The sequence below is a fragment of the Lepidochelys olivacea genome (assembly GCF_965140295.1).
Source record: "Lepidochelys olivacea isolate rLepOli2 genome assembly, chromosome: 3".
NCBI classification, from domain to species: Eukaryota; Metazoa; Chordata; order Testudines; family Cheloniidae; genus Lepidochelys; species Lepidochelys olivacea.
In genome coordinates, this window is record NC_140413.1 from 86,193,794 (window position 1) to 86,213,911 (window position 20,118).

At 43.4% G+C, this 20,118-nt stretch overlaps 1 protein-coding gene across 1 annotated transcript in view; it reads left to right on the forward strand.

Moving 5' to 3' along the window:
- The window catches only part of SLC16A10 (solute carrier family 16 member 10), a 166,227-nt gene extending 146,852 nt beyond the window's left edge, over positions 1 to 19,375 (forward strand). The window contains exons 4-6 of the mRNA XM_084623478.1: positions 2,900 to 3,043; positions 14,321 to 14,549; positions 18,685 to 19,375. Of these exons, the coding sequence (XP_084479604.1) occupies positions 2,900 to 3,043; positions 14,321 to 14,549; positions 18,685 to 18,920 (609 nt within the window). The 3' untranslated portion in view covers positions 18,921 to 19,375. The remainder of the gene's footprint in view (positions 1 to 2,899; positions 3,044 to 14,320; positions 14,550 to 18,684) is intronic.
- Positions 19,376 to 20,118: the final 743 nt, after the last annotated feature.

A 20,118-nucleotide genomic window follows, 5' to 3' on the forward strand; every position in this document is an offset into this window, starting at 1 on the left:
TGAGAAGTAGGTATTATTCTCATTTTACAGATGGGAAAACTGAGGTATTTTCCAATGTCAGATTATTATCCAAGTAACAAGTTGGTGTCAGAACCATGTTCACAGTTGCTGATTCCTAGGCCTGTATTGAGACCACAACTTTTTTTCTATCCATGCTTTTCCTCGTGTGTGTCCGTCCTTAATCCATGTTCATTCCATCTTCTCTATACTATTCTCCATTTTGTTCCACTCTTCCCATTCAGAAATTATCTTCAATCCAGTAGGATTTTACTGTTGCTGCAGAAGTCTGGGGACAGAGAGTGCCTCTTGTGTCTCCTGCACAGTAGATGAGTGGTCTTTCTGGATCCTCTCACCCCACTTGCTGCAGGGTACTCCACTCTGACTAATCAGTGTTGCCAACTCTTGTGATATTTTTGAAAAACTCATGATACATGGCATTTTTTCTTAAAGCCCCAGCTCCTTGAGGCAAGTCATTATGTGAAAATCTCACCTTTAAGTAAGTTTCTAGCCTCATGATTGAGAAATAAATCTTGAAACTGTGACCAGAGTATACTGTGAAGTTTCAGATACCAGAAGGTAAATAAAAAGAACCCCAAACTTATTTTTAAGCCAATCTCTTGATTTTTTTTAAAGTTCTGATTGTCACGCTGTCTACCTCAGGGCAAACGTCCCAAACTGGTGGTGTGTTTTATAATTAGATTTCACCAAGCCAGTGACAAATGTGAACTCCTGGATCACTGTAATAATCTTACCATGGAGCCACAGACAGTCCCTTTAGACAGTCCAGTCCACCTTGCCACCCAGACAAACTGAACTTTGTGATAAAATGGTTACTTACACCAAAAATGACATCACATTTAGGTTGCTTTCAGTCCCAAGAAATCAGTCACTTACACCAGATCAATTGGTACGCTAGATCAGCGGTTCACAAACTGTGGGTCGTGACCCCATATTAATGGGGTTCCCAGGGTGGGCTTAGATTTGCTGGGTACTGGAGCCTAAGCCAAAACCAGAACCCCACTGTCCAGGACCGAAGCTCGAGCCCCACCACCTGGGGCCAAAGCCAAAGGGCTTCAGCCCTGGGCAGCGGGACTCAAGTTACAGGCCCCCTGCCTGGCTTTGGCTTTGTCCCCTCCTGCCCAGGGTGGTGGGGCTCAGGGTTTCCCCCCCACACCTGGGGTGGTGGGGCTTTGGCTTTGGCTCCACCCCCAAGGGCAGTGGGGCTTGGGCAGGCTCAGGCTTCAGTCCTCCATCCTGGGGTCATGCAGTAATTTTTGTTGTCAGAAGGGGTCACGGTGCAATGAAGTTTGAGAACCCCTGCTCTAGATCTTACGCCAAAGACAACTGGTAGCCAGTTCTATAGTCAGCTAAGGCCACGTCTACACTACCCGCTGGATCGGTGGGTAGTGATCGATTTATCAGGGATCGATTTATCGTGTCTAGTGTAGACACGATAAATCAATCCCCGATCTCTCTGCTGTTGACTCCGGAACTCCACCACTGCAAGAGGCGGAAGCAGAGTCGACGGGGGAGTGGCGGCTGTCGATCCTGTGCCATGAGGATGCGAAGTAAGTGATTCTAAGTCGATCTAAGGTACGTTGACTTCAGCTACGCTATTCTTGTAGCTGAAGTTGTGCATCTTAGATCGATTCCCCTCCCCCCCAGTGTAGACCAGGCCTAAGTAAAGGTTTATTAGCTAAGAAAAGGAAATGAGAGTTATTGAGAGGTTAAAGCAGGTAAAACATATGCACAGGTGAGTCACAGTTTGTAATTCCAAATGGTGGAAATTATGTAATAAACTGCCAGTTTCTCCAAAGTCTTTTCAAGGTATGCAGATTGTCTCTGGGGATCTCCACTTTGTATCAGGTACACTTCCCTATAAGGGTCCAGTCAGTACAGAGATGCAGGATCTTTCCTTGAATCCATAATTGTAGCTTCTCACTGAGAACAAGCTGACAGTGTCACTACCTATGTGGACTTTTCTTTTGATGGTGGCGTGAGGAATGAATTTTGAATCTTTGACCTCCAGTCATCACACATGAGGACCACTTGCTTCAAAATTAGCATTTTTCTGTTAAAGTTCTTCATTTGTATTCTACAAGGCTTCTTTCTCATTTGATGGGTTATTTAGTTACAGGGCTGTATACAATGTAAATGTTTGCTACTGTGTTATAATGGGATACGGATAAGTGAAAACAATGCAAGTAACATCCCACCAGTTTTCATGAAGTTTAAACACCAGATACTCTTATACCTTTAACAATCACTTTGATCTATATACTAATACACAAGTGAATTGGCCTGGGGCTCTGGTACAAGCTGGCACCTGGTCTGCCAGTGTCACATTGACTCATGACTTTTGAAAGGGTTGGAATTAGCAATACTGCTAATACAGCAGGGGTCTCTTATGTCTATAATCTCCACTCTGCTCTCAGCCAATTGGCAAGGACATCTCCTGTCTTAGAGAAAAAATTATTGTGGTGATACTCACCAACTGTGTTTTACCTTCAGACCTGACAGTGTGAGCAATACTGACCAGGGAAGTGAGTTCTTTGGGAGTATAGGTCCTGGATTCCCAAGTCCACCTTTTGCTTTGTTGGGTCAAGCAAGCCTTGTAATTGAATAACTGCGAATAGAATAGAATTGACCAACACCCTTTTAAATAGTTTCTATTGTCAGTATCTCATGTGGCATTGATCAAACAGTTAAAAAAATTATTTTTTTTTAACCCCTCCAAAACAGAATTGGTGAACTTTTTGAGAATTAAAACATTGTTGAAAGCGGGTGGTGGGGCGGGTGGGTTATAAATTGTTTTTCAAAGATTTTTTATTCTTATTATTCTATTTCCACATCATTTTCTCTGCCCATCCCCTTTTTTTATTTTTATTTTTTTAAACAGATGAAACATGTAAAAGAGAGGCTTGGCGAAAATGTACAAGAAGAGGTGCTTCTGCTGTGTCTTGGCATCACTTCAGGAGTCGGACGATTGATCTTTGGCAGAGTTGCAGATTATATTCCTGGTGCAAAAAAAGTTTATTTACAGGTACAGCTTCTGCATGATGATTCAGTAGGCTAACAGTCAGCTTTGTGTATCTTTTCTTATTCTGCTAGTTAATATTTTTGGCAGTATGTGTGCAATGCACAAATGAGGTGCACATGTTTGCTGCTACTAACAAATGTTGGAAATTTTTGCTGCAGGAAAATTGCAGACTTGCCCTATTGAGAACTGTAATTCTCATGAGAAATTTCAGAGAAAAAACGCTTCTTTTTCTGTGACATAGCAAGACTTTTGTGCATTCCAAAACTGACTTTCAATTTCATTGGGAAAAATGGGAAGCAAAATGACTGTGATTTTTGCCTTCCTGAACCCAGAATTGTCCACTAGTTTCACCAGCATTTTTTGAGTACAGTTCTAGTGGCAACATATGAAGTTGTGTGCCCCTCAAAATAATTTGTGTAATTGCATGAAATTTTACTTATTTGAGGCAAATGTCACTGTTTTTGGTATATCATCATCCTTCTATGTGCATTACTTTTCCTCTGAGTTAGAGAGCATTTCAAAGCAGGCAGCTTGTCTGCCCTGCCAACTAGAAGAAGGCACTATACTTACAGGAAAATGCATTTGTCTAGATCAGAGGTGTACAAACTACGGCCCATGGGCCACATCCTGCCTACGGGACTGTCCTGCCCAGCCCTTGAGCCCCCAGCTCCTCCCCTGCCTTCCCCCGCAGCCATGCTGCCACACCGGCAGTGTGACTGGCTCCAGCCAGGCAGCAGGGCTGTGAGCTCCTGCCGCTCTGAGTGGCATGGTAAGGGGATGGGGAGCGGGGGGGGTTGAATAAGGGGCAGGGGGTAGTCAGGGGACAGGGAGCGGTTGGATGGGGCGGAGGTTCTGGCGGGGGTGGTCAGGGGATGGGGAACGGGGGGGTTGGAGAGGCATGGGAGTGGATGGGGGCAGGGTAGTCAGGGGACAGGGAGCAGGGGGGTTGGATAGGGAGTGGGGTCCCGTGGGATGGTTAGGGGTGGAGGTCCTGGGAGGGGGTGGTCAGGGGACAAGGGGCGGGGGGGGGGTTGGATGGGTTGGGGGGGTCTGAGGGAGGCAGTTAGGGGGCAGGAAGTGGGAGGGGGCAGATAGGGGGCAGGGTCCAGGCTGTTTGGGGAGGCACAGCCTTCCCTACCCAGCCCTCTATACTGACATTTTAGGCTTCAGAATAACATTCCAGGCTTCGGAATGATATTCCTTGTATCCTTTTATATAGATTAAACCATTCACACCCTTGGGAGTTCGGTTTGCAAGGGAGTTTATGAACTAAACCCTAAAATTTGGTCTGCAGGAACTGGAAGTGAACAGAATTCCTTTAAGTTTTTAAAATTCAAACCTTTAGGCAGAATGTATATGCAGTTACCAATACCAGGGTCCTCCAGGACTAAGTGCGTGACTCTTTAAATCTTAGAACTCCTTTTTACCTTTGTTTTTCAAGGAGGAGGAGCTGGTGATCTACCTCACTCTTTCCTCCTAGAGGCAGGTGGCCACAGATCCCATGCTGTTTGGAGGTTTTAGATGACTTCTTCCTTCCCAGTAGTGTGCTCAGGGAGCAGTAGTTATGGGAACAGATGCCTTTGTGAGCCCTTTGATGAAGGTTTCTGAGGGAACAGGATGTGCTAAGGACCCTTGCTTTCAATAGCGAGAAAACTCTTCTGTTTCCAGCTGGTTCTGTTGAGCTGAAGTTCAGAGACATGCTGTAATCTATGTAGAATAGTAGCTAGAGAACTGTTTTGGGGTTCCCTAACAACTACATGCTAGAAAACATACCCTATAATACCTAGGGTATGGATGCTAAAGAAGGGTTTCCTGGTGATACTGCACTAAAGATTTTAGGGCTTTTCTTGACCCGAGTCAACTAGTGTCATTTGGCAGCAAGTTATGTTTTCCCTATTCCTTAATGTTCTGTTCCCATGCTAATAAGACCTTGTGAATGTTAGATATGTATCTTAAAGACCCCGATGGAGGAAGTGGCTGTTTGTCATCCCCAAAAACCCCAGGGAAGTGGCAAAAGGAGCTACTTGGCCCATGCAGAAAGGACAAGGAAGCATATTACTGCCCCCCAAGCCTACAAAGACACCTAAATTTGGGGGGAGAGTGGAGGCTCACAAGTTTCCCAGCTGTGCAAACAATTTTGTTTCATATTCATGAACATAGTTTTGTGAAAGCTTTGGAAAATATGAGTAGGTTTGAGGTTTAATGCAAATATTTTGCATAGCTCTAGTTCTGAAAGGTTTTTAGGTAGTATTAACCACTTCAAAAAAGAATGGGAAGAGAAAGTAATTCAGAATAACAAGAGAGACATCTAATGGATTTTAATTGTACTGCATTCAATGGACAGTTCTGCTAGATGGACAAATCTTTGTTACCATGGCTATGTATGCTTACTCACATTTAAGAGATTCAAATGGGGAGGATGAAGGAACACCGAATATACTTTTGGACTGATTTATAACCTACTGTAACACTTAGGAGATTTTATTATTGCTATGACCAATTGCAAATAGGCAGAAAAGAGAAGTTGCACGTAGTTTAAAAGCCACCACAATCTTATCTCTTCGTCTGATAGTTGTCAAACTTGCAATAATACTCATTAAGTTCTGTGGCAGCATCATTTATTTTGAAGCATCAATTTCCTTAGATGGCTAGGGTAAAAACTCTGACTTTCTCTTCCAGGACATAGATTTTACTAATTAAATGACTAAGGCTCTTCTCTTTGAACTAATTTAAAGAGAGGAGACATGTGTGCTCTCTCTGTCTTATTAAGCCTGTCTCCTGCATCTGTCTCTTCTGCCTCAAAGCAGCACTTTTAAGAGGGGAAGTGAGTATTCACCATCTCTCCAAAGTGGTATGGTAGTTTTTGAAACAGTCCAACAGTAAATTCAGTGTTCCTTCATCCTTCACATTTATATCTCTTAATTGAGAGAGTAGATGTGGATAATCATGGTAAGTGAGATTTCTTTGGCTACAGAAAGACGGGCAGTATTTTACAACAGTATTGCAATGTGCCAGTATCTAACATCTTCAGCAACTCTAGTTATGAATTAAATGGCTGACTAATGCAACTAGATATCTACTTCCCACTAAGATTCTACCATCTTGTAGTGAAATGATTTACAAGGATTCTCCTTTGCAATTTTTTAGCTATCTGCTACATTTTCTTTATCCTTCTTTGGGAAGTTGCTTTGTTTTGTAGACACTTGCTTCCTAAACAAGTTGTTTGGTTCCACGACAATGCCACCTGAGTCTTTTAGCCTATCAGAGTTAGCGTTTTATTTTCACTTCTGCTTTAACCACAGCAGGCAAAATGCACTTGAGTACAACCCTAACTGTAAGATCAATCAGTGTGTGTGTGTTTATGGTTTTGTTTTTTATTTTTTTTGGGGGGGAGGGAGGCAGAAGACACCTAGAACTTGAGGTCTATTCTGGATAGTGGGAGACAAAAAGAAGAGATATAAAGTTTTCTGAATCTATCTTTCCTCCATGGGCTAGTTATTTGCCCTTGGTTCTATGTAAAATGTATTTCCACGTTATGACTTTTCCAATTAACAGTGATTGTGATCAAGGGATTCTTATCATATTCTGTCTTTCTCAGCCTTTTACTATTTAACTATTAAATGTCACGGATAAGGTTGATTCATCTTTGTCTATACTTGAATGATTGGTTAATCTGAACTTTGTCTAAAATGGTCACCACCACTTTGTCTAAAGTGTTCACTGGTTTTTCCTCGCCCAATGGAAGTTGCTTTGGAACACAACTGGAGGAAGGGACAATTATTGACAATGTTTTTATGTCACCACAGAGATTTTGCTTTTATAGGAGCAAAATTGTACTGCTCTTAGAAGAAAAATATTGGACTACATCAGCAGTCCTCTGCTTACACTCAGCCATGATTCTATCTCCTAGAGAGGTGATCTAGTACTAGAATTTGTGGAAACTGTAATATAGGCAAGTCTCTGATAGCCAGACCTATTTCTGCCACTGTTTTAGTTAAACCTGCTGAAAAACAAGTCTAATTGAAGCGGTGGCAAAAATTAATCTGGCTGGCAATGTCTTGTCTATACTTTGGCTCCCAAGAGTTCTGCAGAAGTCGTATTAGAACTAGTGGGAATTCTTTTGTAAATCTCCCTAGTGTAAACACTGCCTAAAAAGTCTTCTGTGGTTCTTCTTTGAGTAGTGTCTCTATAGGTGTTCCACTGCAGGTGTGTGTCCCTGTGCCTGCAGAGATTTTTGGTAACAGTGTCCCGTTGAGCCCAGGCATGTGCCCTCCCTTGTGGTCTGCCTCCAGGCTATTTAGCACTGCACTGGAAGAAACCCCCCCACACACTTCCTTCTCTACTGCCTTTGGCCTTAGATGGAATGAGCAGTTGTCTCTTCCTTATCTGTTGTCATTAGCACAGCAATTGTAAACAAACAAAATTAGCAAAATTCTTTTATTTTATTCCTTTGGGTTAAAAAAGAGAGAGAGAAAGGAAAAGAACTTCAATTTCCTGCCCTGTCTGGGGGCATTCCCCTTTCCCCTTGCCCCCAGGCATCTGTAGACTCATCATTTTTTATATTCAGTTTAAAAAAAAAAAAAAGAAAAGTAAAGACGATGTTCTTCTGCATTCCTCCCTGCTAGAGGATGACAAACCCCTGCCCAGAGGCATGCCTGGCTCTCTCTGCTCCAAGCGGTGCCTCTCTTGCCAGGAGTCAGTTCCTGTAATGGCCAGACACTTACTGTGCCTGGGAGACCCTCACAGAAGTGCTTTACCTGCCACAGCTAAAATGGCAGCCTCACAGGAGCTGGGAGCTGAAGTAAAAATTCCTCCCTATGGAGAAAACACTTCAGTCTGCAGGGGACTCAGTTGGGTGCTGACCCCGGACCATCCCTGGAGCCTTCACTTCAAAAGGGGTTGAGTGGAGAAGAAGAGAAGGGGTGGGGGGGAAGCCACCAGCAGACTCCCCCTGGAAAGGCTCAAAAAAGAGCTCCTCTGAGCAATTGGCTGGCCAGAGGGGTTCTCCAGTGCAGCCATCTCCACACCGATCCCAACACATGCATTCCGAGTAGCTGGACAGCCAGTGGAGCTCCCCAGAGCGGCCACCTCAGTGGGATGATGACAGCACCAATGGGGGGGCCCCTGCTGTGAGTTCTGCTGTGGCACCCTGGCAGCTCTGAAGCAGGCACCCAAGAAGGGATCTCCTGCTGTCAGCTCTACCCTCCTGTGAGCGCTGCTGCCACACCATGCACACCGTCCCCACCACACTGAGGGGCTTCGCAATCAGGCTGTCAGGCAATGGTACCGCCACCTAAGGTGAGGGGACAATTACCGTACCATCTGTAAAAGAGCGGCACAGAGAAACCCTTTGGTACCAGGTGTAACAAAACTCCCATCTAGGAAGTGTTCTGCACCTTCCCAACCATTAATACTGACAACATACTACAGACATTCCTCTGTGGTACCACATGAGCCCATGGTAACACACGTGCTGTGGTACTCTGGAGACCTGTGGCCTCAGTACCCAAGGACAGACAATTACCATGCCACAAGTACTCCTTTTCTTTTTGCGGATGCAGACTAACATGGCTGCTACTCTGAAACATCTCTAAAATAATGGCACCAACAAACTTTCTGTACTGGGCACAACAAAACTCTCATTTAGGGAGTGCTCTGCCCAACTATCGGTACTGACAACGTACCTTAGACATTCCTCTGTGGTACCAAATGAACCCATGGTACTGCATGAGCTCTGGTACCCTGGAGACCTGATGATTGGGGAAGAACCGCAATCCCCAGTACTTCGTACCAGGACCCCGGTATCGAGCACATCCTGGCACCGAGAATTGCTCTTGGCACCGGGCTGTATACTGCCAATACCCCAGTCAGCACCACCCTTACCCAATGAAGAATCTGACACTGGCCAGGAGGAGATCATTTCCCTGGCCCTCATCGTGGCCCACCGTCAAACTACAAGGGCCCTCCCCAATTCCATCAAGCCAACCTACAATCTCGGTACGGGCCCCCTGAGGTAAGCCCACCACCCATGCCTGCCTTCCTCCCTTGCCCCAAAAAGGTCATATTATAATTCTTGGGTGATGTACACACACATGTCGTGACCATCCCCGGTGTCTCTCAGGGAGAGTCCACCAGGTGGTTTGCTACAGCCTGGCTGTCCAGAACACCTGAGTCAGTGCAAGAGGAAGCTTTTTCAGAACAGGAAAAAAAAACCTGAAGAGAGAGCTCCCCCTCCAGCACACTTCTCATCTCTCCCAGATGAGGCTGTGCTGCCCACCCCTCATCACTAGGTGAAGATTTTAAGAACTTTCTGGATCTTACCAAGAGGCTGGCAGACAAGCTGCAGATTCCTCAGGAGGTGGCAGATACACATCACAAGTTGGTGGAAATTCTGCACACCACCTTCTCATCTAGAATTGTCCTCCCAATTAATGAGGCGATTCTAGATCTTACCAAAGTAATCTGGCAGACATCAGCCTCCATCGCACCATCCAGCAACAGAGTGTAAACAAACAAAAAAACAACAAAAAAAACCCCTACCCAAAGAGGCAGACTTTGTTTTCAACATGTGCAACCCAACTCCATCATACTGGATGTGGTTAATGCACGAAGCAAGCAACATGATGCCAAGTCAACTCCATATGATCAGGCTTGGCCAGATGGCATATTCGTCGACAACATTACTGTTTAGAGTCATAAATTATCAAACTGACATGGCCAAATACAATTTTATTAATTATGGGCAACCCAGTGTATTTCTGGAACATTACTGGAAATGTTATACCAATAAAATAAAAACCAGCAGGATCTTATTAAAGGGGAAAAGGCAAAATACCACATTTATTGTGAATACAGAAAGAATCATAGTAAGCAGTTAGTTATAGTTATAACATTCCATTCAATCTCATATTTATTCACACACACACATACACATACACACACACACACAGGTTCTGCAAGGTTATCATCATAGTTACCAGCCTTAGAGTTGCTCATGCCAGGCCACTGGCCAGGTGGCCTGGACATGAGGAGGGAGCAGGGCCTCGTCAGATGCACATCTGATGCTCCTGGAAGTTGGTTTGCAGAATCAGACCCCAAAGTTCTCACTTTCTAGAGTCCATTTTTATAGGCATTTCTTCCTATGCTAGTCTATGGGAACTGCTTCATCATGCTGTTGCTGAATCAATCAGCAGATAGCACATTCCTGACGGCTCCGTGCTGCCAGATGTTATCTTGTTCTTTGGTTCTCCCATCCTTGAGGCTGTTGGGTGGATTCCAGTCTGCCCTCTGGGGGTCCTCTGGTTATTTCCACTTGACGCCTTCTTCAGCCGATGGACACTGGATTCTTAGGCTGGCATCTCCCTGATCATTCAATTATTATCCACACCAAGCATCCATCCACATACATCCTCTATCTCTATTTTAATCACAATTGTTAACAAAGCGAGATGAATACAACAAAAGGGCGGGGAGTCTCTGGGTGCTGTTTCTGTTGTTACAGAGTATGGCTTTGAGTCTCTCTCTGTGTGAGTAGTTATTGTTACAAAGAATTGCTTTGAGAGCAGACTCTGTCTTAGAATGTACTAACACAATTAGCAGCTTGCAAGTTGCACACTTAGAGGGAGAGAAACAGTACCAAAAACCAAGAGACCTCTTAATTAGTAATACCCTGGAATTTAAACTATGGGGAATCAAACTAATTTGTGATTTTAATACAGAACTTCTTTAATATGATCCAACAGAAACACAAAAAGAACAGATTCAGGCCATTCTTAGAGATGGTCAGTTAATAGCCAGATTGGGCCTAGAGACAGCACTGGATGTAGCTGTTACAGCTGCCCGCCCAGTCTCCATGACAGTGGTACTGAAGCGGGTTGTGTTGTTTTTGTTTTTTGGGCTACACCTCTCTAGATTGCCCAAAGAGCTACAGACTTCCAGTTTGAAGGGCCAAACTGTTTGCGGAGAAGACAGATTTTCTCTCCACATACTGAAGGATTCTCGGACCACGTTACACTCCTTAGGAATCTACACTGTGGGACAGAAGAGAAGATATACCTCTCAACCACACCACAGATCACAATCTTCTCAATACCCACCATCTCAGTGCTGTTATGAGCCACAGCGTAAGAGGCCCAGGGCTCAAAAGTGGGAACAGTCTGCACCCCAGTTTGTGACCTCTCAAACTGCCTCTTATAAGCACTTTTGATGAGCTAGTTGAGGGTCTGAACAGTGATACCTTACAGCATCAGCTGCCATCTATACGCCTCTCAGAAGTCACCTTGCCCTACTTTACAGCAGTTAGGACCAGCTCTAAAGCAAGGAGATTTATTTCTAGCCCAACACCTACAGGGTTTCTGCTTCCGTATCTCAATACCACCATCATACAGGAGATTTCCTACTGCTTACCTTTGGGGCGGATGATTTTCAGTACAGACTGCTCCACACAGGGTGTTCTCCAAGGCTCTCTTCATTGTAGCGGCATACTAACCTTAGTATCAACCTTGATGCAGTATAAGCAAGAGCATTCCTCTTGCTACCCACATTCACCACGCTGGGACACGTCTCCCTAATACACTGGGGAGATCACCTACACAACCACAAGGTTCAAGACAAATGGCCTTCCACAGAAATGACCTTCCATATCACTGTTTTGGGGCTAAGGGCTGTCAGGAGTGCCTGTGCACACTTTCTACCTTTCATCAAAAACAACACACAAAGGTCATGACGGACTTAATGTGACCTGTATGTTTTGTATAAACCACCAAGGAGCTGCCCGATCTCCCTCCCTCTACAAGACAGCACTCAAACTTTGGAATTGATGCACCCATCACAATGTGCTCATCTCAGCTGTCTATCTACCAGGGATACAGAATGTCACAGCCGACCTTCTCAGTTGCAATTTTTTCAGCACAATGAGTGTGTACTGAATTCAGAGGTGCTTCAAGATGTATCCGCCCTTTGGAGAACCCTGACTATGGATCTCTTCATTACTTAACGGAACAAGAAAGGTCCTTGTTACTGCTCCAGGGCCCGCCTCTGGAAACATTCACTGGCAGTTGCCCTCATCTTCCCATGGGACAGGGCCCACTTGTATTTCTCTTCCCAGTTTCCTACTCTATCCAAGATTCTGTTGAAAATTCAGAGACAAAGCGAGAGTTATTCTGATTGCCCCTCTTGACCATGACTAGTCTGGCTCCCTTACCTGACACAGATGACAGTATGCCCTCCTGTTTCTCTTCAGCCCATCCCTCACCCACTCTCTCAAAACAATGGGCTGACCCTTCACCCCAACTCATGGGTCCTCCACCTCCAGGCTTGGCTCCTTCTTAGTTCCAAGGCTTAGAGGCAGAATGCTCTGACAAGCTGAAAGATGTGTTGCAACACAACCAAAAGTTGACCACTCGACATACTTATCTACAAAATGGAAATGACTCCAAGTTTGTGTCATGTCAAACACACAGACCCAACCTCATCTTTCCTCTCTCTGATTTTGCACTACATTTTAAACTCTCACTCAGCTTCCTTAAGGTTCATCTCGCGGCGAAATTGGCTTCCCACTTGGTGGTTGCTCACCCACTAATGCGTAGATTCTTTAAGGGCATTGGGAATCTCTTCCCACATCTGACACCACCCACTCCAGTCTGGGACTTTAACCTAGTTCTCAGGGCTTTGACTAGACTGCCCTCCGAGTCCAGGGCAACTTGTTCTCTCTTACATCTGTCCATGAAGACAGCATTACTAATTGCCATCACCTCAGCTAGGCACGTAGGAGAAATAGCGGCCCTGATGGCACATCCGTCGTTCACTGACTTTTTTTTTAAAAAGACAAAGTAACTCCAAGGCCATATCCCAAGTTTCTCCCTACTTTCTCTGCACTTTCCATGTGAATCAACAGATCCGTCTCCCTTTTTTTTCCCAAAACCACATTGTGACAACTGGGAGACAATTGTGCATGTGCTAGATATTAGAAGGACATTAGCATTCTACTTGGACAGGACTAAGGAATTCAGGAAATCCCCTAAACGTTTCCTTTTCTCCACAGAAAGATCCAAAAGCTCTGTGATATCAGCTCAAAGACCATCCAAATGGGTCTCTGGTTATATTAATCACTTATCAAGGGCGCAGCTTCCTTCCGTCCAGAGTCCATATGCACTCTTCAAGGTCAGTTTGTACCTCAATCACATTCCGTAGGGATACCCCTATCTCAGCAATCGATAGAGCAACGACTTGGGCCTCTGCCCATACTTTCGCAGAACATTATGCGATCACTGAAGATTTGGACGCTCACACCATCTTCGACTTCACAGTACTCTCTGTAGTAAAAGACTCCACTCCGAAGTCCCAGCCTCCAGTGGTGGGTACTGCTCGGGAGTCACCTACAGTGGAGCACCCATAGGGACACTACTCAAAGAAGAAGAGGAAGTTACTCAGCTTGTACAGTAATGATGGTTCTTCAAGATGTGTGTTCCTATGGGTGCTCCACAACTCAACCGCCTCTCCTCTACTTCGGAGTTCTCTATAGGGCTCTGTGATAGAGAAGGAAGTGTGTGTGGGGGGGGTTCGCCCGTGGAGTGCTAAATAGCCTCAAGGCAGACCACAAGGGAGGGAGGGCACATGCGCGGGCTCAACGGGACACTGCTACCAAAAATCTCTGATCAGGGGTACAGGGGCACACATACACCTACAGTGGAGCACCCATAGGGACACACATCTCAAAGAACCATCGTTACTGCACAAGGGAGTAACTTCCTCTTAATGGTACATAACGGGCTTGGGAAATCCTCCCCCATGAAAAACGCTGTTACAATGCCTGAAAGCGGTTTATACTCCTGGTGGAATTCTGCACTACTGCGCAATGCAGAATTTGCACAGAAATTAATGTTCTATGCAGAATTTCCTTTTCCCTCCACACAAATGGGTTGCAGAGCTGCTAGCTGCTACGAGGGCTGCTGGACCTGGCAGAGCCCAGCTTGCAAATAGGAGACACTGCCAGGATGGGGAGGAGGAGCTGGATAGTTCCCAGCAGCTGCAATTTTTTTAAAAATGTTGATGTACATGGAAACTGAGTCATCCATCATTACTCTGGAGTAAGTAGTAGAAACTTTGGCGGGAAACAAGGCACTTTTTTGTGGTTCTTTTTGCTTTTTGGGGTTTTTTTAATACAATTAATATTGGCAGCCAATTTAATTCCTCACAGTTGTTATGAAGCCTGCATTTACTCCCTATTTTAGAACTCTCATTGATTTGATGTGTTTTTTTTATTTTTTTGACATTGTCTAGGTCATCTCATTCTTCTTAATTGGCCTGATGTCCATGATGATTCCACTGTGCCATGCCTTGGGAAGTCTCATTGCTGTCTGCCTCTTCATGGGTCTATTCGATGGCTGCTTCATTTGTATCATGGCTCCTATTGCCTTTGAGCTAGTCGGTGCACAGGATGTCTCCCAGGCCATAGGATTCCTGTTAGGACTCATGTCAGTACCTATGATAGTTGGTCCACCCATTGCAGGTAAATGTTGGGACAGTCTGTAGTCTGTTTATCTAACATAGATCTATTTACATTAAATTTCATTTTTCAAATATTCATATTCTGAATTCAAGATGAGACACAAGCTTTTAAGATGAGACAAATGCTGAAGGTTAGTTGTGTGCCATTTTGTTTGGTAGGGTATCTTCTTTCCCTGGATTATTGATTTACCTTTAGTTTTCCTAGTTTACTTTTGTCCTTGAATTCTTATTTGTCCTTGGTATCTTCAAACACACAAGTATAACAGTTTGCCCTCCCAAAAGGAAACACAGGCTTTCAGGTTGGGTTTAATGATCTGTATTTTCCCCATTTCTGAGTGTACAGGCCGTAACCTGTAGTCCTCTGATCGTATGTGCAACCAACTTTGACTGCGTCTTCACTGCACGCCATTGGCAGCAGCATGTAGGATATGTATAACTACCTGCGGCAGTGAAAGACAGGCTCCATCCACATTGCGATGTGTAGCTAGATGTGTCAGTGAAAGGCTTTGGCGGGGGGAAGCAGTGGGGAAAGGTTTTGCAGTGGGGAACTGCCAGAATCTTTCCCCTCTGCTGGAGTCTTTCATTGTGACAAGGAAAGGCTCCAGCAATAGGCTCCAGCAATGGGGAAACAGTGGGTCACTACCCTGCTAAAAATAGCATTATAGACAGGAGGAGGCACTGCTTGAGTGAATTGGATACATACTCAAAGGGTTCAGGTGTGGCCTTATTGTACCCACCTAAGCTGTGCCTCACAATCTACACTGCTGCTTATACGTGTGCTAGAGGGGCATGTTATGTATGTACTCTACACACTGCTGAAAGCAGGGTGCAGTGTAGACATACTTTTAGAAACTATAAGCAATTTTCACTGGGTTCCGAAATTTCCACATGCATATGTGAGGAGAGAGGCTGCAGTTCACTTAATTGCTTCTTAAAAACAAAAGAATTGGCTCCAAAGGGTATATCTACACTGCAATAAAATACTCAAAACAGGCCCATGTCAACTGACATGGGCCGGCTGTGGGTGTTTTACTGCAGTGTAGACATACCCAAAGAGTCCAGTTCCTGGATAGTAGAATGGTTGGCATAATGCACATCCTTGCAGATAGGGTTTTAAAGTTTGTGTGTGGTATAATAAGGGTAATGTTGTTTAGGCTGGATAGGTCTGAAAGGAACACAAGTTCCCCAGAAAAATAAAATGTTATTGCTCCTTTTTATACCGTCTTTAGCATTCATGCATTTTGCTTGCACTCAGTCTGATTGGGGCCTTTGTATGCTACCATAATATAAATATTTAATAATAATTAAAAAGGGGAGACTAGTAGGATGTAATTTAATTGAGAAGTATAGTAGGATAATAATTAAACAAAAATTTAAACTAGACTAAATTAAAAACTTACTCAAATTACTTTAATCAACTATCATTGATACTTTTGGCATGTCTATACTTACCTCCAGAGCGATTGATCCAGCGGGGGTCGATTTATCGCGTTTAGTGAAGACGCGATAAATTGACTGCTGAGCGCTTTCCTGTCGACTCCGGTACTCCACCAGAGTGAGAAGCACAGGCGGAGTCGACAGGGGAGCATCAGCAGTCGACCTACCACAGTGAAGACACCGTGGTAAGTAGCTCTAAGTATGTCGACTTCAGCTATGCTATTTTCGTAGCTGAAGTTGCATAACTTAGACCGACTTAGCTCGTCTATTCCCCCCCCATCCCCCGCCCAGTGTAGACCAGGCCTTATGTGGCCCGCTAACGTCATTGTATTACTACATATGTTTTTTAAATCTTTGCGTGGGTTAATAATTTTAGTTTACATTTATGACAGAAATGACATCAATTGTAACGCAAGATACCTCATTCTAAGGCCAAAAGAAGCCAAATATGATTTTACACTTGGACATATTTTTCAAGATTAAATTGTTAGCTTTTGTGCAGTAAAATGTACTAATAAACAAAACGTTCATTATACTTTTTAATATTCTCTTTTACAAGTTCATCATTTATTTGTTTCTTTGTGAAAGATAAAGATTATGACTTTTAGGGTGAAGGTTTTCTCCCTAGAGAGAAGTCAACTTATTTTAATCTTTCTATTTCTAAATTATAGCCCATTAAGTGAGTAAAGCAGGACAACAAACTTCAGTGTTTTTCCCATGATACACAACATGAACATGACACTCAATCTTTGGGAAAGGGTTTGTCGCTCAGAGGGCACATGGTTTGCATGTCTAAGTTCCCAGGTTTAGCCTAAGAGCAAACAGATAGCCCAGAAGAAAAAGGTTATCCTGTGACTTAACGCACTGAGCTGCAGGAGACCTAGAATCTTGTCCTGTGCTTTGTCACAGATATCCGATAGGATGTTGGACAAGTCGCTTAAGCCAGAATTTGGAGAATTTCTAGTGGGCTCCCACAGCAATTGGTTCTCAGCCAAAGGTTGTTTACAATTTTTATATCTGGAAGAAAATATAAAATCACTGTTGATAGTTTGCAGATGATACAGATTGGTGAGCTGCCAAATAATGATAAAGGCAGTGGTACAGACTGATCTAGATTGCTTGGTAAATTGCGTGCAACCAAATGCATATTAATATAGCCAAATGCAAGCAATACACCTAGGAACAAAAAATTTAGGCAATATTTACATAATTGAAGGAGTACACCTTAGAAAGCATTGACCATGACAAGGATCACAGGGCCATTGCTGATAACCAGCTGATTGTGAGCTCCAAATGTGGTGCTCTGCTAACCTGATCTTTGGATGTAATAGCATGGAAATACTGAGCGGCAGTAGGAAGGGGATATTAACTCTTTGGCTTGGCTACACTTGCAAGTTAGAGCGCATTAAAGCAGCCCCAGGCGCCCTAAATCCCGGTGTGCCCACACTGGCAAGGCACGTAGAGTGCCTGGACTCTGCCGTTGGAGCACTCCTAGTAATCCACCTCCACAGAAGCATAAAGCTTGCTGCGCCCTGGCTGAAATGCCCAGGCGTCAGTGTGAATGAGGTGTTGCATTACTGCGCTGTGATTGGCCTCTGAAAATGTCCCATAATCCCTTGAAGTCAAGTGGCCACTCTTCTCATTGTTTTGAAATCGGCTACCCTTTCAAAGCTCCGTTTCTGACAGCTGGTATGCTTATCTGCTCCGGGACAAAGCAAGCCATTACAATGGAATGCTGCTGTTGTGAGTGTGTGTGAGGGGCAGGGGGGTCTGCTGCTGTCTGAACTTACAAGACAACATGCTGACACACTCTCAGCCCCCCAAAACACACTCCCTGTCACACTCCACCCCCCACCCCGATTTGAAAAGCACAGTGCAGCCACTTGCACACTGGGATAGCTACCACAATGCACTGCTCTTTGTGGCATTGCAAGAGCTGCTAATGTGGCCACGCCAGTGTGCTTGCAGCTGACAGTGTAAAAACACGGCAGCGTTTTCTCTGCTGTGATCTCCGAAGGTTGGTTTAACTCCCAGCGCTCTACATCTGCAAGTGTAGCCATGCCCAAATTTATGTGGCATTGGTTATACCACTGCTGAAATAATGTATCCAGGTCTGGTGTCAACCCTTTAATAGGATGTTGAATAGTTGGAGAGGATTCACAAAAGAGCCACAAGCATGATTTGTCATCTGGAAAGCACATTTTACAAAGAGAAACTATGAAGGAATGCAATCTCTTTAGCATATGTAATGTAATGTTTGAGAGCCAGCTTGATCAAAGACTATTATTACCTGCAGAGGGAGACGATATCCTATTTAATTTATCAAAGACATAACAAGATTCAGTAGCTAGAAGTTTCAATCACAAGTTCAAAATGGAAATAAGGTTTTTAACAGTGAGGGTAAGATTTTCATTCATTAGAACAGATTTTCAAGGGTAAATTCTTCATCACTTGGAGTCTTTAAATCAAGACTGGATCTTGTTCTAAAAGATATGCCCTAGTTCAGCCACCCATTATTGGACTAGATAAATAAATCATTAGGTGAAATTGTATACAACCTGTGTTATGCTGGAGGCCAGACTAGATGATCATAAATAGTTCCTTCTAGCCTTAAACTCTCTGAATCTATGAATAAGCATGCTTTGAATAAAACCACAGCTGCTACATTACATATTAGTGATAATTCTCTATTTCCCCAGGTATACTGCGTGACTACCTAGGTACCTATGATGTAGCATTTTACCTGGCTGGAGTTCCCCCCATTATTGGAGGAATTATATTATCTTTCATCCCATGGGTTCACGAAAAGAAGAAGCCAAAAGAGAGAGAAAAAGCTGTTGATGAAGAAACAACTAAGAAAATGCTGGAAAATGAAAGCACTTCAGTCTCAGGCACATCAGAAAAGCCCAGTAAAGAATCTGAATCTGTTGTTTGATGTTTTATCTTTCCACTGGACTGAATTCATTTTTACAGGAGCTAGATAATAATTCTGGCTTTGAGTTGAAAATATTATATTATTTTTAATGGAACGTGTGTTCAGATTGCAGAAGAAAACTGCTAAGAGCTAAGAATCTTTTGTACCACTGAGTAGCTTTCTTAGGAGTCCCTGAGTCTAGTTTCAATCCATATTTTTATGGCATTTGAGGTTTTATAGCATCAGTGTGCACCTCCTAGTGATTCTATGTTTAGGGAGATTATTGTTCTAATCTATCACAGCATGCTTCTGGAAGTGTGAAATCTGTTTAGTTTGATTCATTGACCCTTCCAGGATGGCTTCAATAATTTTAGTCCATCAAGTAGAGGCAAATTCTTGTGTTGTTTTCCTGGAATTTCTAGTACCTCTTATGACTGACTTTTGTTTTAATTTCTTATGGCATTTTAACAATTTTTAAAATTCTTTATTATGATAATGAATAGTGATCTTTTTTTGATCCTCTAAACTCTAATCCTTGCTGAAATTATTTTGCTTTGGGAGCTAAATTATTTAACAGATCCTCAGCTTTACTTTCTCTTAATACTCCAACCTGGTCCATTTGCTTAAACCTACTCTGGACCACTTCTACGTTTATTTCTCGGTAGCCTGAATATAGAACATTTTAGGATAAGTTTGTGATAATACATATATTAAACACTCAAAAAGTGAAGGGTATGAACTCACACAGGCAAATAAATTCAGAATTAAGGCTGTTAAACCATTTTTACATCATCCTTTGTGCCCCAGTGCTCCAGTGAATCTAGTTCTTTTTCAGGTAAACTTCAGAATAGCTCTTAGTCTTAAAACCATACAAAGTGCAATACTTGGGTACAATACCATGAGTTAGACAAAGCCAAATTCTGAATTTCTGTGTTTTTTTTCAGGATTTGACTCTTCAAAAAACAACAAAAAGACATCTTTAAGGGATACATTTTAAGTGTGCAATAAGAAGCAATTGTTCATACCAATAAATGGAAATAGCTCTCTATACATAAGAGCTATTAAAGCAACATTAAACACATTGGGAAGTGATTTTGCACTAAGTGAATATGCAGCTTTATTATAGGCCTTTAAAATTTTGCACATGTGATACAACTCCATCTTTTCAAGAAATAGTAGAGAATTTTTGCATGCACGATTACTTATCCTTAACATATCT